The 24,699-nt window shown below is 35.8% G+C and overlaps 1 protein-coding gene across 1 annotated transcript in view; it reads right to left on the bottom strand.

The window, feature by feature from the left end:
- Window positions 1-800: 800 nt before the first annotated feature.
- ZPLD1 (zona pellucida like domain containing 1) overlaps window positions 801-24,699 on the bottom strand; it is a 40,290-nt gene continuing 16,391 nt past the window's right edge. Inside the window, exons 3-11 of the mRNA XM_021667022.2 lie at window positions 23,502-23,722; window positions 20,252-20,433; window positions 18,846-18,918; window positions 14,615-14,712; window positions 13,084-13,164; window positions 8,629-8,800; window positions 6,949-7,057; window positions 1,348-1,377; window positions 801-976 (exon numbers count right to left, since the gene is read on the bottom strand). Of these exons, the coding sequence (XP_021522697.2) occupies window positions 801-976; window positions 1,348-1,377; window positions 6,949-7,057; window positions 8,629-8,800; window positions 13,084-13,164; window positions 14,615-14,712; window positions 18,846-18,918; window positions 20,252-20,433; window positions 23,502-23,722 (1,142 nt within the window). The remainder of the gene's footprint in view (window positions 977-1,347; window positions 1,378-6,948; window positions 7,058-8,628; window positions 8,801-13,083; window positions 13,165-14,614; window positions 14,713-18,845; window positions 18,919-20,251; window positions 20,434-23,501; window positions 23,723-24,699) is intronic.

Genomic DNA, 24,699 nt, shown 5'->3' with positions numbered 1-24,699 from the left:
GTTACCTCACTGCTGGAAGCACAGCTGCAACAGCAGCTGAACTGTTTACCTAGGGGAGAATTAACATGTGCTGATGTTCTCAAGTGAACCAGAAGAAGAAAACTGAGCACAGCCATTCCTATTCTAATGAATAATGATCTAGGGCCACTTAGTATCACCTAGGAAGCTAACAAGATATTTTCAGTATCTTCTATGCAAAAGGATGCCCCAGGTTAACATATATGTCCCAAGAGTTTCTTTTAAAGTGAATATTATCTGACACTGAAATCAGCCAAAAACACAGGAGGTCATAGAATGAGTAGTTAAATCTCAGGTATCCAAATTGGCCAGTCCAATTAAAACACATTCCCAAGCTGAGAATATCTGGATTAAAACAAAAAGCAACATTTATTCTAAGACCACATGTGCAAATCTAAATGCCACTGCAGTGGGCTTTAATGCTTAAGGGGGAAATGCAACACATTTCATTTTTTGTCTACTCCCACCTTTTATCTTTTAGCCAACAATCAAAAGAAAATTGAAATAAAATGAAATATTACTGATCCTGTAAGTCCTGAATATTTTTCACTTATTATCAGTATATTCATTGGTGGCATAAAAATAGGGCTGGCCACACACATAAGTGACAAGAGCAATATTATAAACTTCTTTCACTATCATTATACTGACACACTACACTGTGAAATTTATCAAACCTACAAATATTGAACGCTGACTGACATGAAATTCAGATGGAACACTGACTGCAGTCACACAGAGTTTAGTCAGTGAAGCCTTCTCCAGAGAGCAAGGACTTATAGTCAGTCAAAGACTGGGTTTCTTATGCCATTCAACACTAAACTGGTGGGTCCCTTCCTGTGCAGAAGGGCCAGTGAGCATAGAAGAAGAGAAAAGCTTGTAACTCCCAGAATGACTATTCCTGATATCAGTGCACTGGTGATGGCGTTCAGCTGGAAAGGAGGCACACTTGGAGAACCTGCAAGTAATGAAACACACCCAGTTGTAAAGGCGCCAATTTTACCTGCAAAACCTTTCATCCACATCTTATAGAATAGCAGCATGGCACTGAATTTTGTTACAATCTATTTGACTTTAATTCAACCCAATACCAAAGGATTGTAAGGTTTAGAGGCTGTCCACGGACAGCCAAAATCAAAAATACACAAAAGCTGTCAAATCCTAAAAATTGACCAATAGACCACATATGAGCTCAAAAACCCTCAGTGAACTATTACCTAAAATGTACCAAACTTGTAAAACTCGAGCTCAGTACACTTAGATAATTATAACTTTGTAACTGATCATGAAAAATGTAAAAAACATAGCAAAATACGTTAATTATCTTACCAAGTTGTGAATTGTTGGTTGGAGTCTCATCTGAGGGGGAAAAACAGGAAAAGAGAAGTGATATCGTCTGTCCACATATTTACCTTTGCTTATTCTGATTCATAATTACTTTGTACCTACATTTTACCTACATCTCCTCTTAACTTCCACCCATGATCTCCTTGAGTAAAGCAAAAATGAAAGTCCTTCTAAACCATTCTGCTTTTCCATGCCCCGATTCCTATGTCTTGGATTTCACCATCTTTCTATTTCCCAAGCCCACATCCTGCCCCTGCCCTGGGTATGCAAACATAATCGAAAAAATACATACTGTGCTGTATTCTCGCCTGCCAACTTTGTTTCATCATTAGCTCTCCAGTCAGGTCAGTGGGGGCAGTAATTGTTAACAGCTATTACATTTTTTATGGCCCTGTAACCTGCCATTTATTATTCTTTTCTACAGAATATTCATTATTTAGTGCCACTCTATTTTATGTATTGCCAATTTGCCCAACATAATCTGCAAACACATCATTTTAAGTTCCAAGAAGATAAATTTACACTTAATAACTATATGAAAGGAAAACACGACTCCTGAGCTTGAGTTGTAGTTTTATTTGCATCTGTTAAGTAAAAGATTGAAGCTGTTGATTTTTCACTTTTCCCTGACAAAGACAATAATAGATGTAATGAACGTATTACCTGATTTCCTGATTTTTGTTGTCCAATTTGTCATCATGTTGCTATTAACCCTTGAGCTTGAATAAGCTCATATTTCATATTTGAAATAAAAATAATTTCATATTTGTGTTTGTTATTTGAACCATATAATGTGTGCAACTGACTGTTTATTTCCGTAGTATAAATATTATTACAATCAATATGTGTATAAAACCACATAGCTCATAAAGTGCTGTTCCGTATATTATCACATTTCATTCTCACAGAAGCCATATGGTTTGGATATTATTGTTACTCCCATTTTACAGATAAAGAAATTTCCATCTGTCACAGCCTTTATGACAGAGTAAACATATGCTTAAAACAAAGCTCAGTTTCAGAGTCCTTTTTCTAAAATAATATAAGCTGAGCAAGTATGAAAAATATTTCTGGTTATGGAGATGAATATCTTAAGCTATGAAACTTTAGGATTATTATTTAAAACAAGTAATAAGAGAACCTGGTGAGGTATTTATAAAATATCTGATTCCATTTATTTTCAGAGACAGAAATTTTGGCAGAAAAGATGGTTCTGCTGTCTGATCCTGAAGTATAAGGCTCAAAATTAATACAGCACTCAGGATTCTTTAGAATGCTGCAATGCATTGCTATAGGACAAAAAGAATAATAAAAAATATTTTTATTATAGAACATCGAGAAAAATCCTAACCTCTAACCAACACTACTTTTTAACACTGCCTTCTCATAGAAACAGGTGGGATGAATGGACTTTTATCAATTCTTCCAAAATATCCATGTGCTCTTTTCTCAAGATGAGCTGCTTCACTGGAACGTAGGAGGAGAATATATAAGGCTCCAAAATTTCTTTTTAAAAGCTATTCCTTTTTTAGAAATCATACTTAATTGCTTTAAAATATTTCCACTAAAAATTAGAAAGTTCCTTTCTAGTAAGTGTCCCAAATAAGACAAAGGTGCTATGACTAGATGCTCTCCCTGCTATTTTCTGCATCCTAAGGTTAACAAAAGTCAGACTATTCCCCCGACTCCCCGTATTACCACCAACACTTCTATAGAAACAATATCTCAGTCATCACTAATGAGGATTTGGCTGTGGACAAAATCTCCCTGTGTGGGGACAAGACACTCCCTTTTCCAAGTGAGACTGGATCCACAAAATCCAGATTCCAGGACTCTGAAAAACGAAAGCATACTATCTTTGGCAGGTGGTTGAAATTGAAACCTGTGATATTCGAATACTATTTGGAATTGTATTTGATAGTGGATAAAGGTAGAGAGAATTGTTTTATCTAGTTGCTATTTCTGATAGCCTCCGATTTTTGTATTATTGTAAACAAAAAACAAACAAAAAATCAAAGCACTGCCTAGCCTTGCAAGGGAAGGTAGACATTTTCCAGGAGACTTGTTTTTTCCCTCGAACCCACTTGGTCATGACATGTACATAAATGCTAAAAGAAACACCTGAAGCCTTCTGGAATTAGAACTGATTGGAATACCAAACTTTTGGGGCTCTCTATTAGTATATTTATCTATCTGAGAGCCTATAGGAGAAAGGTCATAGCAGCAATGCCACAGCCATTTGAAAGTCAGAAATGGCAGATAAATTGTCATTCTCTGCTTTCTCATGTAAGTAGTTGAAATAAATAGAAAAAACGACCACCAAAGATATATGCGGAATCATTTTCTTCTCTTAGCACTAGAAAACTATTTCTTAAAAAAATATTCAATAACCTATGTAGTAAAATGGACCACACATTTCAAGTTAATAAGCTCCAACCTTTTTCCTTTCACAGTGTTATATCTGTTAATAGTCTGTTCCTACCTCTGAACTCTGAGATCCCTGAGGACAGTCTGTGGCCTGTTCTCTATCGTACTCCCAGTTCCTAGAAGAGTGCTAGTCCCATGTAGGGACTATACAAGTATGTACAAATGAATTATTAACGACTCACAAAACTCAACAATACTAGTTGGACAAGAATACGGCTTGGGTTTCTCCATAGGAATTTAAGTAAACAAAACAATTACGCATTGTTTTCTGGTGGTGCTTTGGATTTCCAGAATTGACCCTTTGATAAGCATTTCCCTATCTAAGTAAGCACTTTTAGCATTCTAAAGTTTTGTGTGTTTTTTTAAATTTTTTTATTATTTTATTTTATTTATATATATATTTTTTGTTGTGTTTTAGGTTTTGGGTTACATGTGAACATGCAAGATTGTTGCATAGGTACATGCTAGGCAATATGGTTTGCTGCCTTCCTCCCCATCACCAACATCTGGCATTTCTCCCCATGTTATCCCTCCCCAACTCCCCACCCCCCACTGTTCCTCCCCTAGTTCCCCCACTACAGACCCCAGTGTGTGATGCTCCCCTCCCTGTGTCCACGTGTTCTCATTGTTCAATACCCGCCTATGAGTGAGAACATAGCATTCTGAAGTTTTAAATAAAAATACTTTGGAAAATTTTTCTTGTGGGTTGCCTCTTGAGGACGTGAAGATTTTCCTAAGTAAAGTAAAAAAAACACACAATGTTGGGTAAAAAATAGCCAGAATGGACTTGATTTCATTAAAAAGCAAAACAAAACAGGAGTTCTGAAGCTTAACAACTTACTGAAGTTGACCTAAGCTAGATGTCAAGGGAAAAGGAGTGGTTCACTGAGCAAATAGAGCAAAACCTCCCAGTATTAGAGAGCTTGGAAGAGAGCAAATCAAGCCTGACACTGGACTTGTCTATATAAAATTGGCCACAGGACCTGGAGAGATAAATTCTAGCTGATAAAATGGAACTAATGAAAAAGGGTAGTTCTGGTTATGAAGCTGAACATGAAGTTTGTACAGGATTTGCCTGTGGATGGATATGGCTTGAGTTCTGAGTTCTGTGTTCATGTGGAATGTTAAAACATATATTTCTTCATGGATATCATAGTGTTACAATGTAAACATTGTTATATATGTTCCTCCAAGTAGTGAGACCACCACGATGATCAAAAAATGAAGACCATGACAAAATGTTATTTAGCAAAATTACTTAAAAATAATTCCAGAGAGAATGAGGGAGGATTCAAGGGGACCCTGAAGGTGTGAGTGTGCTCCTCTGGGTGCTCTGCCAGTGGAGAAACCCGAGGTGACTCCGGGACAACTCTAGCATGTTGGGCAATAAATGACATTCTTGAGGTGGAAAGGCGTTTGAAAATCAGAAAGAAATCCAGGCATGACATCAGAGGCATTGTGGTACCTCTTAGTGGTGTTAACATAGATATTTTGGGCAACTAGACATGGGATGGGTGAAACCTATAAACTTGGACAGCTGGTTAGTTATGTTAGAATTAGAGACTTCCACTTATTTATCTTTACTGGAATTTCGGGGGTCTTAGAATTTTTTTTGTATTTTTAAAAATTATTTTATACTAATGATACGGTTTAGCTGTGTCCCCACCCAAATCTCATCTTGAATTATAGCTCCCATAATTCCCACAGGTCATGGGAGGTAATTGAATCATGGGGGTGGGTTTTTCCAATGCTGTTTTCATGATAGTGAGTAAGTCTCATGAGATCTGATGGTTTTATAAAGGGCAATTCCCCTGCACAAGCTCTCTTGCCTGCCACCATGTAAGACATGCCTTTGCTCTTCCTTTGCCTTCTGCAATGATTGTGAGGACTCCCCGCCCATGTGGAACTGTGAGTCCATTAAATTTCTTTTTCTTTATAAATTACCCAGTCTCATGTATGTCTTTGTTAGCAGCATAAGAATGGATGAATACAGCTAACAAATTATTTAAAATTCGTAATACTTATTTGGCATAGGCAAGAAGGAAGTAAGAGGGTAATTAAGGAGGAAAAGCCATCTACCCAAGATGAACAGAAGAAATGTCACTTTAATAGTTGTTTTCTTATACCACACTGGCTCTAGATAAGCTCCATGGAAATAAGAATCTCTTTTCTTGTGCCTACCCAAAAGCAATCCTAACTATCGGCAACAAGAACTGAGTTTTCATTCAATGTAATTCTATGAGCTATTTCTCACAGCTAGATAGAGATCAAAATTGGGCCTTTCACAAGCCACAGACGAGTCATTTTTAAACCAGTGGCAACACATACCAAAAATCTTTAGGAAGTATGGACTAAGTTTGAAATTTCACATTTAATACATCTCTGCATTATTAAAAAGTCAGATTAGTTTGTTTCTAAATAATGTTATGTCTACATGAACACAGGGAAGAAAGTAATTAAAGCAACTGTCTGAATTTTTTGGGCCAAAACCACTATTTGCTGTTTTGCTTATTTCAAGCAAAACTTTCTTTTGACTGTGGGATGAGCAGCATGGGAGAAAAGGTATCGAAAATATAACTAAAACATAATAACAGCATTAAGGTTGATATAAAATGGAGAAAACATTATTAGCATACAATCTGAATCAGAATTATTCTCTTTTATGACACAAATTTAGAACTATGGAGTTAGAAAAAAATCTTAAAGGCTACTTTTTAAAACTTTCATTTTAAAAATGAAGAAACATTCGTCCAGAGAAATGAAGTAAAATCTCTAGTCACATAGCTTGTTAGCACAAAAGCTAAACCTAGAACCAGTTTTTCTGGCTTTAGTTTCTGATTTTTTTACACTGCATCTCCGTTTTATCTCTGGGTTCACGCTCACTTAAATCTACAAATTCTATATCCCTTTATATTGTGCGTGTGTGCGTGTGTGTGTGTGTGTGTAAACAAGAAATGTAGTAAAAACAATCTTGCCCTTTGTGTGAAAGTTGAGTAAACAGGAAAACCACTGTGAAATTAAAGTTGCTTAGCCGTTTATCTTGTCTCACGGTTAATTAGTGCTGTTTAGGAACCACTCCGAGTTCTCGTTAGAAGCCAAGTAACGAGGCATTTTGGAATCGTCTATTACTACACACAGAAGGAGGAGCACTCCTACCACTCCGAGTAATGATGGGACCAGCAGAGAGCACCGCGCTGCCGGACGAGCTCTGGGGGCTCCAAGTCGTCCTCCTCCCAGCATCTCTCCTTTCTCTGTGGCTGCAAATCTGAGGTGTTAATGAAAACAAATGAAATTCCACACCAGTACAGAATTGTTTCTTTATGGCCATTTGGAAAGTAGATTCTTTTGGAAGAGACACCACATGTTTAATTTTATTCATTTCCTTCCATGAATTTATTTAATTACTTTGCATGTAACCGCTCCAGTGTTTCTTACCCTGGCGTGGGCCACATTTCTTATTTCCTCCTGCTGTAATTGTGCTCTGTCTCATAAATTTACATAGCTCAATGGCTCTCTTGAAAAAGTGCTGTGTTTATCAAACTTTTCTCCTTTTATTTCTCTCAAGCCTTTAATAAATCCTTCCCGGAAATGCTGGTCAGCATGGACTCCAGGTAATGTGGACTCACCATTTACCCCCATCTGACATAGCTTATTAGTCCAAAGGGATCAATGAGCATGAAGAAATAGCTTCCCATTTATGCATGAATTGAACATAAATATAAACATATTAACGGTATTTCAAATTTAAAAAGGGCCTGCATTTTTCTGAGGTTAATAATGATGTGACCCTAGACAGCTGGTCAGAATAGAATTTTTTTATTCATACTAAATAGATCTTTATGTTAATGGTGGCTGTACGCAATTCAGATGCACACCTTTCATTGCTTTTAACTTTTTTTTTTTTTCTTGAGACAGAGTCTCACTCCGTCACCAGGCGCCAGGCTGGAGTGCAGTGGCGCGACCTCGGCTCACTGCAACCTCCGCCTCCTGGGTTCAAGCAATTCTCCTGCCTCAGCCTCTCGATTAGCTGGGACTACAGGCGCGCACCACCACGCCCAGCTAATTTTTTTGTATTTTTAATAGAGACGGGGTTTCACCATGTTGGCCAGGATGGTCTCGATCTCTTGACCTTGTGATCCGCCCGCCTCGGCCTCCCAGAGTGCTGGGATTACAGGCATGAGCCACCGCGCCCGGCTGCTTTTAACTTTTAATATAAGTGATTTTCTGACCATCCAGCCACAATCATCTACCTTTCTAGCACCAGTCCTCTCCCTCCCCAGGTTTTCCAATCATCTCTACTCTGCTCTAAAACCCTGCTGAAGAACTAGAAGCTCTCTGATCACACTAAATTATGTGTCTGTGTCTTTGACCATCATTTGGTCAGTAATGTCTCTCACACTCTCGATTTTGGTTCTTTGGGGTTCAGCCATCTTCAGAGTAACAGCTGAAGTTCATCTCCTCCACCAATCCTCTCAACCTCTTCTGTTTCATCTCTGTCACAATTGTGAATGCTACCTCCTACCTCAACCCATATATTTATCTGCCTTTGCACCATAAGATTTTTATCTTGCTTTCTTCTGTGACCATCTCATGATCCTAAAGGATAATATAATTACATTCAGAATTTGTGCATACCTCATCTCTTATCCTCAGTATAATGCTTGGCACAAAGTAGGATGTTTAGTAGACCTTTACTAGACAAATGAATAAATCCTACATCAAACTATTTGACCTAACACATATCCACTTTCTGTGCAGAAATTAGTTTCTGACATTTGATAAGGGTTCAGCTCAGATCAATTCAACAACTTAGAATAAAGTTCCTTAAAAACATACCGGCATAAGGAAGGGGCAGTCATCCGCTCTGCAGAGCTTGGTAACACAGTGCAGGAAGACAGTGGACATTTTCTGATTCTTGTGTTTCACAAATCGGAACACTTCAAATGAAAACCGGCCCCGCTGGCTTCGGCCGTTCTCAATGACGGTGGTCTGAGGGTCTTTGTCACAGCTAAATTTTAGGGGATGTGCAAACAGGACATCACTGGAAAGTACCAACCTACTGGGACTTGTAAATTAATTTCTACAGTGTTAAGGATCTGCTATTACATTAAGAGCTAACAGAACCATGCCATGTTACAGATATTTAATAAGAGCATAAGCCAATTCAACAGATATGACAAAAATAACCTGGATCATAAAATTTAAACAGATCAGTTTCTGATTGCAATAATAGTTTGTAGAATTATACTTTCCTATAGTTCAAAACTCCAAATAATTTAAAATACATAGAAACCTGCCAGCGGTGATGTTACTTATTTTCACATCTATTTTCATTCACATTTATTTTCACATCATTCCCAGGGCATATGAGAATAAAAACAGAAGCAATGTATTCTTATTGTCCTCCCTTCTTAAATAAATTATAACAAATTGTCTACACTGTTTTGTACCTTGCCTTTTAAAGATTTAGCAGTCTACCTTAGAGATCTACCTGTATCGATATTTAGAAAGCTTCATCATTCTTTTTCCACAGCTGTATAGTATTTCATCATGGACATGTTTCAGAGTTTATTTAATCTGTTTCCTATTCATGTACACGCATTTTTTTTAATCTTTTGCTTTTTAGAAACAAAGTAATAATGAATAGCCTTGCAATATATCATGGTGAACATGTACAGGATTATCTACAAAATACATCTCTAGAATCACTTAATAGATATTGCCACATTGCCCTTTATAAATGTTGCTCCATTTTGGACTTCACGAGAAGTACATGAAAACAATGCTTACTTCTCCAGAGCTACATCAGCAAAGTATATGGATAAAAGTTTTTATTACTCCCTATTTGAGAGTAAAAATGAACTATCACCCTATAATTTTAATTTATATTTGTCTTATAATTAATGAGTTTCTGTATCTTTTCACATAACTTAGAGTCATTTGTATTTCTTTATCTGAAAATGGTTTACGTCCTTTGCCCAAATTCTGTTGTGGTGTTGGCCTTTTTCTTTCTTATTCTTGTAAATTCTTTTATGTATTAAGAAGAGTGGTTCTGCTCAAGGAAGTAAAAGAGAACACAAACAGATGGAAAAGCATTCCATGCTCATGGTTAGGAAGAATCAGTATCATGAATGTGGTCATACTGACCAAAGTAATTTATAGATTTAATGCCATCCCCATCAAACTACCATTGACCTTCTTCACAGGACTGGAAAAAAATCACCTTAAACTTCATATGAAACCAAAAAAGAGCCTGCATAGCCAAGACAATACTAAGCAAAAACAACAAAGCTGGAGGCATCACACTATCTGACTTCAAACTATACTACAAGGCTACAGTAATCAAAACAGCATGGTACTGGTACCAAAACAGAGATATAGACCAATGGACCAGAACAGAGGCTTGGAAGTAATGCCACACATCTACAACCATGTGATCTTTGACAGACCTCACAAAAACAAGCAATGGGGAAAGGATTCCCTGTTTAATAAATGGTGTTGGGAAAACTGGCTAGCCTTGCAGAAAGCAGAAACTGGACCCCTTCCTTTCACCTTATATAAAAATTACCTCCAGATTGGTTAAAGATTTAAGTGTAAGACCTAACACCATAAAAACCCTAGAAGAAAACCTAGGCAAAACCATTCAGGACATAGGCCTAGGCAAGGACTTCATGACTAAAACACCAAAAGCAATGGCAACAAAAGCCAAAATAGACAAATGGGATCTAATTAAACTTAAGAGCTTCTGAACAAAAGAAACAATCATTAGAGCAAGCAAGCAACCAACAGAATGGGGAAAAAAAATTGCAATCTACCCGTCTGACAAAGAGCTAATATCCAGAATCTACAAAGAACTAAAACAAATATACAAGATAAAAACAACCCCATCAAAAAGTAGGTGAAAGGTATGAACAGACACTGTTCAAAAGAAGACATTTATGTGGCCAACAAACGTATGAAAAAATGCTCATCATCACTGGTCATTAGAGAAATGCAAATCAAAACCACACTGAGATATCATCTCACGCCAGTTAGAATGGCAATCATTAAAAAATCTGGAGACAACAGATGCTGGAGAGGATGTGGAGAAATTGGAACACTTTTACACTGTTGGTGGGAGTATAAATTAGTTCAACCATTGTGGAAGACAATGTGGCGATTCCTCAAGGACCTAGAAATAGAAATTCCATTTGACCCAGCAATCCCATTACTGGTTATATACCCAAAGGATTATAAATCATTCTATTATAAAGACACATGCACCTGTATGTTCACTGCAGCACTGTTTACAATAGAAAAGACTTGGAACCAACCCAAATGCCCATCAATGATAGACTGGATAAAGAAAATGTGGCACATATACACCATGGAATACTATGCAGCCATAAAAAGATGAGTTCATGTCCTTTGCAGAGACATGGATGAATCTGGAAACCATCATTCTCAGCAAACTGACACCGGAACAGAAAACCAAATGCCACATGTTCTCACTCAGTGGTGGGTATGGAACAATGAGAACACATGGACACAGGGAGGGGAGCATCACACACTGGGATCTGTTGGGGGTTGCGGGGCTAGGGGAGGGATAGCAGGCTGTGGACAGGTTGGGGAGGGATAACATTAGGAGAAATATCTAATATAGGTGATGGGGGGATGGAGGCAGCAAACCCCCATGGCATGTGTGTACCTATGTAACAATCCTGCAAGATCTGCACATGTAGCCCAGAACTTAAAGCAACATTTTATTAAATTTTTTTAATAAAACAAAATTATTTTAATAATAAAATTATTATTATTAAAACAATAATAATAAGATTTTACTTTTACATAAATATTAATGAAATATACTCCACAGTTCAGTGCAAAAAAAAAAAAAGCCCTTACTGGTTTGTTGTATAAGTTGTAAATTGTGTCAATTTGTTATTTGACATTGGACATTTCGTGTGTGTGTGCGTGTGTGTGTGTGTACAGTTTCATTCTTATGTAATGAAATTTTCAATATGTTATTTTGTGGTTTCTAGTATTTGGACAGAAGACAGTTTCCTTACTCCAAAGTTTTAAAGTTATACATACAATTATATATGATAATCCTCTTCCTTGATATTTTAATACCTTTAAATGTTAAATAATCACACATTTTCAAAGATAGAAATACCAACAAGGCAAAAAGGAAGAAGGTGAGAGAAAGCCAACCGTTTTTTCTGTCTAATATAGAAGTTTATATGAAGGCAATACCCATGTGGACTCTCGACCTACTGGTTGTCCATAATTCACCTGGCTCTTTCCTTATCGCTGAATATACCATTTGTTGCCATGTTTTACTACTTTAAATATCACTGATAGACCAGAACATCAAAAGTATTTTAAAATATACTTCACAATTTGTAAAGCTGGAATCAAAGAATAGGAAACTTTTAAGGCTTTGATACATACTGACTTTTTTTTCCCAAAAATGTTGCCCAAAGTAACATTTCCAGAAATAGGATATGAAAGAGTAACAGTCTGACCATACCCTCTGTACATCGTCTTGCCCTTGATTAGCCAATAAAGTGTATTCTTTTGGTTTCCCATTATATTGCTTCCATCATGTGTCAATAAGCTGCAGTGATTTGAGCCAACTGCATTTTATAAGCATGATTAGAAGACATTATTTGACTCTCAAGTCTGTTCTGCTGTCAGATAAAAATGCTGAAAAGGAACTAGGATGATTGAATGGTTTTATGATCAATGTCCTCTTTCCCCAAATGTAGATTACATTCACTCTATCACTGTCTATTGGGGAACGAGGTTGAAGTTATTGTCTCTAATAAAAGAAGGACTGGTAGGTTATATTATAGTTTTATACTAAATACTGATAAATGAACAACAGTATTTTGGGGTCTAAATTATCCAGACCATTGCTTTAATTTTACTCTCCTTTTGACATATGAGATAGTCTAGCTGCAGATAAATAGTAACTTCTATTGCCTTTCTTTTCTTGAGAATAATATCCTAACCATGATTTTCCTAAGACAGTGAAATATTCCCATATCTCCTAAACATGAATAAAACATCTTTGGTGGACCGAACTTACAACTCTGATTCAGCAATAGCCTTATCAGCATTTTGTGTTGAAAACTACTCTCAACTTTTATACTTTCAGTTTTATAAGGACTTAAAGTTCAAAATGTAAAACTTGAAATTCATAAGCTATAATAGTGCTTTATAATTTACCTGACTTAGATTTTCCATTTCAATTACATACAACTGGGTCTTTGGTATCAATACAATACTTAGACAGCTAAGTCTTACCTAAGGAAGAGGTCATATCGAATGTCATCATTTGGGTTTCCTGATGGGGTTGTGTAGCAATAATCCATTAAAACATTCCATCTGAAAGAATGTAAGCAAGTATAATCTAGAGTCAGAATTTCCTTTTGGGTATTAGTTACTAATACAAGGGAAGTAAATACCGACAAACTTCTTATCCCATGGAATATAACTGTTAATTACTTGTTATTTGCAGAAGTTTCTTGTTTATTAAAACTTTCACATGCATGCCTGTATCAAAACATCCCAAGTACCCCATAAATAATTACATCTACTATGTACCCATAAAAATTTTTTTAAAAGTAATAACTTTCTCCTGAACTCAAAGTGTTTAAAAATCCACACCAAATTGTCAATTTCACATTAAGGAGAGTCAAGGCTAGTGTCATAAAAAAAATTGTGTACAAGACAGCTGAATGGTCAAAGTCTGAGAAGCAAACTTTAAAATGAGCTATATAGCTGCTTATGTGTTCACGATAAACAATAGCCTTTAGTTTCTAGACATTACTGTCCCTAACAGAATCAAATGATATTATAATACCAAATACAGCAAGGGAGTTTAGAGCATAAATTGTATACCAGATCAGTGGTTTGATGATTACGGAGTCCACAGTAGATACCGTGTTAGGGAGGAGAAAGCCATGAGGCACATCCACATCCACAACCTTTTCCCAGAAGGGTAGATTTTGCTCACATTTATACATTAGTCCATTCTAACTCTGATGTTATTAAAAAAAAAATAGTAATCCATAGGAAGTAAATGCCAAGAAAATGGAAAAAATCCTGCATTGCTAATTGACAGTTTTAAAGACTCATACAAGAACAGAAGTATTCTTCTGGACAGGAAGAGGGAAGGTAAAGATGAACTAAATTTCTAGAGTATACCAATCTCTTCAGGATGCAAAGTTTCAATAATAATACATGAGCAACCCAAAATAAGCCATTTCACATTACATTTTTTGTAGGGAAGGATTAGATCTTCAGCTTTTGAGTTCCTTTTCAGTTTGATTGCTCTGAGTTTTCTTAAGTATCATCTAAAATTTAATAGTTTTTTTTTTTTAACAGAGATATTACTGGGGACCACTTTATGTAATTTTGACACAGACTCTTATGCAAAGAGTCCTTTCATTCTTTAATAAATTTATATTGAAGAGTAATGTACATATGGAAAAGCAAACAAATCAAGTGTTCATAAAAATGACTATATCTGGTTAATCATCTTTCTGATGAAGAAATAGAACATTCCGGCATCCCAGATCTCCCCATGCCCCCTTCCAAGAACCACTCCCCTTCTTTATGGGAAGACTTGTTATTTTCCAAGTAATGACAGAACATGAGTGTCACCTCTTAAACTTTGTCATTTGTGGTTTCTTTTTAGTAGCATGCCTAAATGCTGTCGTAATGACAAGACTTTTCAAACTGGGTTTAAAAATCAATGGGCCAACTTTATGACTCATGAGGGTTTAGGCAACGAAAGTGTTTTAACCTGAAAAAGATAAGAGTTTGCAAATACCTGCCATCCAGATTAGTGGCTTGCACAGCTGCAAATACTTTGGTTTTCAAGGGTAATCCTGTACTGGGGATAATTAACTGCTGGTTGTAGGTTGAATCCTAATGATGAAACAATAAACAATCTATCATTACTTTCCCAACAACAGCACACTTACCACTTAAAATGACAATGTTAGAAAACAAAAGAGAAAATAAATAAACATGAATCTAAAGAACCAATCCAAAAAGGATTTATGTAACCCTCTGGTTTCTTGGCAGAACTGTTACTAAGCCATATCCATGTAACAAATTGATTCCATGTATAAACCTTTTTTTTCATAGTTTATCATATACGGTGGCTAATGTTCAGTGTATCTAAATTATATTCAGTGGTCATTGGTTATTATATCTAAATTATAACCAGTGGCCATTGGTTAATATTCAGTTTGGTTAATATTCAATGGTCAATATTTAGTTTACTTAAATTAATATTCCATTTATTTGAATTATATTAGAGGCTAATAATCAGTTTATTTAAATTACATCTGCTTCAATTTAAGCCCTTTGCTGTTGGCACTGTAGGTCTTATACTTCTGCTAATATTTTATTTCCCCAAAATCACTTACCTGGCAATTTGAAATTGTTAAAATTTAATTGAAAACCAAAGTAAGACAATTTTAAAGTGATACAGGAACAGAAATTTTCTTCTAGGCATAATAGGAGAAAGTACAGAAGAACCAAATTTCTAGAATATAACAATATCTTCAAGATGTAAACTTTAAATAATAATACACAGGAAACCAAAATGAGGTATATGCACATTATATTTTTTATAGGGCAAGAGTCAGCTTTTGAGACAAACACACTCTCCAAGCTGCTAAAATACATGCCATATAGTTCCTGCACAAATTCCTTAGGGGTCACTTATAAAAGGGTATCTCAGGACTTCATTTTTACTTTTCAACCCTTATTTTACACCGATTCTAGAGAGCTTATTTGTATCATTCTCAAATCCACAGTAGATTAAAGCATCGAATTGGAAATTAAGAAGTGGCACGTAAAATTTGATAGTCAAGAAAACCAAAAAAAAAAATAGAGTGCAAAATCCAACCAAAACACCCTCCATGTTTAAGTAGTCACATCATTTAATGCAGAGGCCAATTGTTTCTCTAAACTTAGTAATTCTGAAGACATTGCTGTTTGGCAGCAAAGAAAAGTTTCTAATGTTCCTTATAAAATCTTAAAGTCATCAGGAAAGACAACATATCAACCATACTCTCTTTAAAAGGCTTGGAAGAAAGCAACGTATTTTGAATTTTATAATTTAAAACAGTAATAGTTTGGATGCTTTACTTTTGAAAAAAATGTGAATATGGAACATTTTATTCCCAGATAAAGCCAAATAAATAAGAGATATGTTATACTTAAAAAGTGACCCTCTTCAGCCTTTTTGTTTCTGTATTTCGGTGATAAGTGACAATGGCTCCTCTAACCATGTCTGATAGGTAGTATTTTTATACAATTATCTTTCAAGCTCCCTTTCCAACTTCCCTAAGTAATCTACACTTCATTAACTATACAGCCCTTTCATCTTATATTTGAATCAATATTGTCCAGAAGAATGCTTACTTTCTTTACAATATTATATTGCTGAGTCATCTTGCAAGTGGCGTATGATCCAGCTGTGGTTTAATTATGAATCATCAATTTTTTCCTACTGAAATTTCTTCTAAGAGGTAATTTTTCAACTTCAATTTGTATGGTGGCTTTTACTCAGTAATATATTGTCCCTAAAGTCAATTATATCCATTTTAATTTTTCTCCAATAGTTAAAAAATGTTCACAATTATAATAACCTTATCTAAAATTTGCTGATTGTCCAGTCTTTTAGAAGAATCTAACTTTTCGGTAGAATTCCAATACACAAAGGCATACTTACTTTCCATTTCCACAATGAACAAAACTGACATATTTATATCACACCAAATAAAGCCACAGTTCAACTAGTAGTTTGCAGTGAAAATCACATAGTTGATAGAAGTCATTGGTTTTCTAAATATAATTTACTCTCAGTATACTTATACATAAATCCCAGAACACATAAACTATGGTGCTACATCGAATTGCGTACAACTTTTCCTCTCTAAATAACAAATCAGAAAACGAAAGTAGTAGGGATGTAATATAAGTTTTCATTATCCTCGAGGGTTAGAAATAAAAACTTTGTGTGTGAAATAGGAATTCATGGCTTCTAAAGATTATAATATTTTATTTGGAATGCTACAATAAAAATTACATCTGGCTAGTTACATGTTAATATTCCAAACAAATAATAAATATGATTTTGCATCAACTAATGAAAGTATACCCAAATTTTTTTCTCGTGGAAATTACGATTTTTAAATATCCTGTAACATGGAAAATACTATGATGACACTATGTTAAAAAATTTTTGTTTGAGGCATTGAAACTCTTCTGTATTATACAGAAATGATGAACAAATGCCATTTTATATTTGTCAAAACCCATAGCACGTACAAGAGGAAGGGTAGCCTAAACATAAAAGAAATGTCAACTATGGACTTTGGTTAATAACGTATCAATATTGGTTTATCGGTTCTAACAAATGTATCACACTAATACAAGATGCACATAATAGAAAAAAAATGTGTCCAAGGGTGGTGGTTATGTGTGGGAAGGATCTCTATTTTCTGATCAACTTTTCTGTCAAACTAAAACTGCTCTATAGCTGATTTAAAATGAGAAGTATTTGGGCAACATCTATTTCACTTGTAGTCTAATATCAAATGTTGGTTACTGTATAATTAAAATATTAAGGTTATCATCAAATTATAGACATTTTTAAGCATTAAAATTTCAGAGATTCTTTGAAGGTTCATACTTTGTTAGCAACAGGCTACAATATCATCTCTAATAATAAAAGAAAGACCTTAATAACAAAGCTTTCCTGAAATCCACACTTTCTAAATTTTGATTTTCTGCTACTTCAATGAGAGAATAGTTTAATTTCACAGAAAATAACAGTATCATTAAATGTCATATGGATATATATTTTTCTTTTTTAGAATCAGGAATTCTCATCTTTGTCTCACTCAATTATAATAAATAATATTAAATCCAACTACTAATCTCAACTCTATCTCAGAGAGCTTATGCATGTAAATTAACAGACAGAAATTTTCCAGTTTAAAGTTCTATAAATATTCTTAACAACAATAGTAGATGTCTGGCCATATCAAAAACAGATATTGGCGCATGTTTGCTGAGTATTATAGAACCAAGTATCTTGGCTGCTTCTCTTTGCAGAAGAAAGTTTAGAAACGACAGAAAGGCAATGTTGATTCTAACACATTTTAATTTGTTGTTTAGAACTCTGTGGTGTCAGACTACAAACTTATAAACATGATTTTTTTAAAGGCCTTTGGAAAATGTCCTACTACAATATTTATAGCTCATTATATTCAAAGTATAAAGCACTGACTTTTAAATCAGTTGCATGAATTATAACTCAGTGCCATGATGGCATGAATAATAACGCAAAAATCAGATTCATAATTTACAAAAATGTTGGTTGATAGATTGAAAAATTGATATTTAAATCAGGCATTTAAAATGTATGAATAAAAATTTTTAATCAACATGAAAATATCATTTGGGGGATTAATGTTACAGTTATAAATAGAAATCCATGTATTTTTCACATTTTGCTGCCACTGTCAATATTTACATGACAAAAATTTAGACAATGCTATGTAGTCAATCCAAATTATTTCAGATGTGACAGAATTGTCATCAGCCAAAACCCATATCAAAAATATTAACACATTCATCACCAAGGATGCCACCAAGGGAAACACCATTTGTACTGTTAAAATCTTTGTATCACACATAAAAAAATTATTTCCCAAATCTTGAAGCTAACTGTAGCTACTCACACACCCCTACCTAAATAAATAAATACATAAATGTAGATAGACATTTGAAGTTATTATTTAAAATCACATTTTTGAAATCAAATTTAAATCACTTATCAACTTTAAGAAAATTTAATGGAGATGTTATTACACCTTTATCACTAAGATATATGAGAATGGTAGCAAAAATAGATAAATGTTACCACGACATAACAGGGTTAATGTGGCTTTCAGTAGATTTTTATATAAAAGCCATTCACAGAAATGACTCCTCACAACAGTGAAAGAGAAAATAACATCCTTCGCCCATCAACTTACATTATAAAGGAGTAGGTTCAAAGTGCTGACAAAGGTGCCATTGTTCTCCCTCACAGAAATAGCAGCTGAGGACCTAAAACACATTTAGAAGAAGGAAAGCACTCGTGAGATGTTAAAGTAAAAGTGATATCTAGATGTTACATTTAAAGCACTAAAACTGAATAATTCTGACATACTGTTAATTATGCTTGAAGTTGCTATACTGTTTAAATCTCTGAACAGATAAAATAATAAAAAGCAGGAGGAAACAAGTAAAGACAGGCTGTGCTTTACAATCATTTTATTTTTAAAGTAATCTTTTTTGTTTGTTTTGCATTACTCTTAGACTTTCGGCAGATAAAGGCTTGAATCTGATACAAATACACTTTCATCGATTTCATTAGAATAGAAGTTTCATGAGATCAGAGAATCTGTTTTACTTTGTTCATTGCTAGAACATTGGATGGTAAATAGTAGGTAAGTGAGAAATTGAATAATCACTGAATTTCCATGGATTTGAATAAAGCTCAGGAATGTGTTCCGTGTGGGGAGTGGGGGGCAGAGTAAGAGATGTTTCCCTGTATACCCATATTGTTTTGACTCAAGGCCTTTCCTTTCTCATTTTCCACATCAACGCCTTGCTTCTGACCAAGGTCTTTGTCATCACTGTACTATTAAAACCAGCTATGAATATTTTTTCACTGAAGCACAATGTGGCCTCCACATTTCCTCATAACTAAGATTAAGCAATAACTAAGACTTAATAATAGCAAACCCTAAAATTGGAGAAAGCATTCACTTAATCATCCCATTTTGTCAAAAATATTCAACAAATCCAGGAGATTATATTGTAATGTGGACATAGCCCTCTCCTGGAGTATACGCTTTGGGAAAAATGAATACATGGATATAAACAAAAGGCTACACCCTCAGACCATATTTGGAGCTCCATGTCCATCGGCCATGCTATGGTTCTGGGAGAATCAGCAGCACCCATCCAGCTGACAGCTCAACAGAGGAATGGAGATCCCAGGATCTGGGGCAGCGGAGCCCAGCAGTGAAAGCATATGGCAGAGAGGGGAGCCAAGCAAAACTCAGCAACGTAGTTACCAAATGCCAACACACTGGGGACACTACAGGGCCTTCAGGGCTGCAAAAGCTCTCAAAGCTGTTGGGCAAAGGGAGTGGAGAACCCAAGAAAGACAACTGGCTAGTGTGAATTAGCTTAATTTGGGGAAAAAAATGGTTTGGGTCTCTTACGGATCATTATTCATATGTATATATATATGACCTAATATGCTTCCCATTACATTATTTCAATTTAACTATTTTCAATAAATCCTGCTACCTTTCTAAGTCCCTGAAAGATATGAACTGACCGAAGCAAAAATTCAATATGAGAAAGCAGGAATAAAATGCAAACTTACGAAGCAAGCTGGGTATTATTAACCAGGTATTCCAATGGATAACTACAACTAAATTTGTAAAGAAGCCCAGGTAGATAGCTGATGATTGTTGGTGGGTCTGGAGTATCAATGTATCCTGAAATATTTCCTATTTGTACTGAAGTTGCATTTCCATAAGCACTGACTCCAGAAATTGTGGATACCTGTTAGAATGGTAGATGCAGTTTAATGATTAAATAGCTGTATATATATCCAGGCACTTCATATGCAAAATAAAACATTAAGCAAGATCAATTGTAGGGTCTAGTTCAACTGTAAAATGAGAAGGTTTTGAAATCATACAATCCAAATGCAATTTATAAGTGACATGTATAAATGAAACTTCATATTTACCAAAGACATTTTACTTATACTTTATAAAAAAGAAAGAAGAGAGATTATAGGTTCAGAGGGTTACAATAAGTAATCTGAAAACACTTATGGATGACAGCAAAATTCTCTGGCATGGCTGGAAAAAAAAACAACCCTGTTAATCTGATCCTTTTTCCCTGTTAGCTTCATATCTCCAGGCTCCAACTTCTGACAATAATGCTGTCACTCTCCCCACTTTCTCATAACGTATCCTACTCCTCCTCAGGATCTCACCTTCCCAAGGAATTTCCCCTGCCTTCCCACATGCAGTGTTTATCTCTAACATATTAGTAGGCAGAGCAAAAGCAGCCTGCTCTCTGAGCAGTTCCCTTAGCCATCATTGATGCTCTTTGTGGGCAGGGACCATTTTGTCCACCTTTGCAAACTCAGCATATCACAGTTACCAGCATCTTGGGCCCCCGAAATGCTTTTTGAACAAATGAATGAAGGTCATACATTTTCTGAGGATTAATCTTCTCAGGGTCTTTCTCTCTGGTTCATAAAGATGCTTATCAACTTCTAGGATAATAGTTTATAGATGGATTTGGAGGTTCATGAACTTCCAGAAGTTATGTAAAAATGTTATCCCTGTATATTTCCTTGGGTCTGCTTATCTTTCACTGAATTCTCCAGTCTTACTAAAATTTTAGATCCACCATTTTAGGAATAATCAATAATTCTTTGACCTTCATAATACCAGAGAGTTCTTCTAGTTTCTTCTACCTTGTCAAATACAAGAGGGCACTCAATAAATATTTTAGCAGACACTACTATATTACTAAGATCTATGATGATTTTCAACAACAGAGTAAATTTAATGCATGAACCTAACAGCACATGGGTAAAGCTGTGGCAATTACCTAGCTAATTTATAAATGGGACAAGAATCTTTACGAATGAAAACATCTTGATTCCAATCCAGTGACTCAGTAGCCTACTTAATTGTTTCCCATGCAGGAATGCTCTTAGAGCAGTTGCCAAAGCTGGTAGAATCCAAGGCAAAAAATGAAAGATAAGCAAATCTTCCCCTCCTCCCAGTACTTGCTGGATTCAATGGCTAAACAAACCAATTCTGTCTATGAAAAAAAAATACACACACACATATATATAGCAATTTTTTTTTTTTTTGTCTGAGACAAAGTCTCACTCTGTCACCCAGGCTGGAGTGCAGTGGTATGATCTCAGCTCACTGCAACCTCCGCCTCCCAAGTTCAAGTTATTTTTCTTCCTCAGCCTCCCAAGTAGCTGGGATTACAGGCACATGCCACCACGCCTGGCTAATTTTTGTATTTTTAGTAGACACAGGGTTTCACCATGTTGGCTGGGCTGGTCTCGAACACCTGACTTCAGGTGATTGGCCCACCTCGGCCCCCAAAAGCGCTGGGATTACAGGCATGAGCCGCCACGCCCAGCCTAGCAATTTTTATAGCAGACTGACTCAGCTTTTTAAAAAGGTAAACAGCACACGCGTTGCACACTTTTCCTGGCTTTTCTCCTGAATCATTTTCTAGGCAGCAGGGTAAGATGACGCATTCAGACAAGAAAGCGAAGGAAAGGCTTCAGGGCACGGTGGGAGACGTGGAAATGCTGCGATTCATCTCCACATAGGCTCTTTCCCTCCACACAGAACAGGGACTTGTAATAATCAACCTGCATCACTCTCCCTTAGGCCCACTTCATAACCTCTCTGTACACAACTCACAGAGTTGAATAAACGTTTTTAATAAAAAGAGTCAACAATACTCAAGCTGCAGGTTTGGAAACGGTCATGGGCACAATATTCTAAAAGCCCTCTGGGAAAAGATAAAGAAGAAGATTCAAAGAAATCTATTTTCTCTGTCTTCCATCTCCCACCAAGTCTTAGAAACCCTGGCCTTGGAATAATCAATCCTTTCTCCTTAATACAAAATAATAACTTGTAAAGAGAAAAGTCGATATCTCCTTCCCTGGGCTAAGTGATCAAGTTTATTATTGCATTTCCTTTTTCATATTTGCTAATTTACCAATACGATTATATTTAAATAAGCAAAATAAAAAATAGTAAATGAATTTCAGTGTAACTATTTAACTAATACTCCCTTCAAATCACAATATACTCACTTCAATTAATTTTAGTTCACTGGAGAGTCAATTCCTTATTCAATTCTGTTTTTGGTGTTCAATGCATTCATAAACAAATGAATGCTACAAACTAGCATTTCTAATTCAGGGTGGAAATGTTTAAAGAGATGTTTCCATTTTCACAATGATTAGAGGTAGTGTGCTACTGGGATTTCATGGTATGACTGGATATGATAAACATTTTGAAATTCAAAGGACAGTCCCACACATTTAAGAATATTGTACCAGAAATACTGACAGCCCCTTGTTACAAAGCACTCATGTTGATCATTCAATGGTAAGCATGAAAGAAGATTACAAGCTTCCGATTCTATCTTTCATCTTTCTTTCTAAATGAGGTCACTAACGCAGCAAGCCAAGTGGCTCACTGCCAGACTCACTGGAACAAACATGGTTTGAATGGTCAGATACTTTCTTATAAAGCATGAGGAATACGGCTAATGCTACGCTGTAAAGACAGATCCATCAACGTCACTCACACAAAATCATGCTGCTTAGAGGAGCACAGCTGACCTCAGGCCCCTTGACTGCCCCACTACTATAAACAGAACCATTATTGGAAGATAGAATTGTGTATTCGGGAGTGCATGCCTCAAAGAGGCAAAGGAAAGTTATTTGTTCAATTTCATTGTATTTTTTTTTTCTTAAGAGATAGATTGGGCATCATATTCTTTCATGAAATGGAGAGATTTTTTATTTATGACCCCAGATCTAGCACAGAATTTCACACTAATCTTACCACCAAGTTGTTTCCACAGCCCTCCAAGGTGCTGAGATTGATGATAAAAATGACCACTGCTGGAAAGGTGTTGTTATTGACGAACCCTCTGCAGTGGGAGTCCCCATGCCTTCCATTCAGTGCCAGATCTGTTTCCGAATAACCCGAGAAAAGTACCGTGCAAAAATTAATCTTCATTGTAATGGCCTGCACCCCACAATAGACACTGATGTCTCTTTCAGCTGAAATAAAAATATATAAAAACAAATATGAATCACAAATGCAGAATCATGATTAACTTTAACATACCCCTGATATATGTATTCATCTCCTTTGTCTATTGAACTCATTTTGGTATTTGATACACCATAATGCAATGTGCAAGCTATTAAGAAAAGTAGCCAAGAAAAATAGCCTTTTATTTAGTTATTTAAGGAGAGATCTTTGAGTGTACAGATTAAAGTTCACCTCTGTTTCCTTGTGCTTGGTGTCCAGTGGATGTACATTAAGTATTGATCAAATATTGCCAAATGCCCAGAGAACTGAGTGCAAACAAATCAGGTTACTGAGGACATTCAGAACTAGAGCAACCGGATTATTCAGATCACCTGTCAAGAGTAGTGAAAATCACTACAAATGATGCATATTCCCAAGCGTAAGGAGGCAGCAGTTGAAATCCACCCTAAACCAAATTGTCAAGCACTCCGGTATTTGGTAACCCATCTTATGCGTTGTATAAATAAAAGCCATCCATCAGAATTCAATTTTATTTTGCCTAAATTAAATCACACTAGAGAGAAAGGGAATGAAAAATAGTGTTGATATTATGAACAAAATGCACAGCTCACTCTAAGAAAATTTTGCCAATGACTATGCATGCCTCAGTAAAAAATGACCTAAACACGGAAATGTAAAACACAATTTGCATGGTTCTCCGTGAGTCCATCGCTTATCAGTGAAGGGGTGTAACCCATGTCTATAGAAGTGAGCGCGCGCGCACACACACACACACACACACACGAGCTCTCCGTATCTCTAGTTGTTTTTCTACATGTAATGTAGTAATGTAGAAAATGTAGAAAGGAAATGGAGAGAGTCACTGGTAGGTAATTCCCTAGTGGCAGATTATTTTACATTCATCAGTTTTGGTAACTGCTATGGGTTAATTATGTCCCCCCTAAAAAAGATATACTGAAGCCCTAACCCTCAGTACCTTAGG

Source organism: Aotus nancymaae, unplaced genomic scaffold (assembly GCF_030222135.1).
Source record: "Aotus nancymaae isolate 86718 unplaced genomic scaffold, 86718_ANA_hifiasm-v0.15.2.pri h1tg000011l, whole genome shotgun sequence".
Lineage (NCBI taxonomy): Eukaryota > Metazoa > Chordata > Mammalia > Primates > Aotidae > Aotus > Aotus nancymaae.
This window is presented reverse-complemented; position numbering and strand designations above follow the sequence as displayed.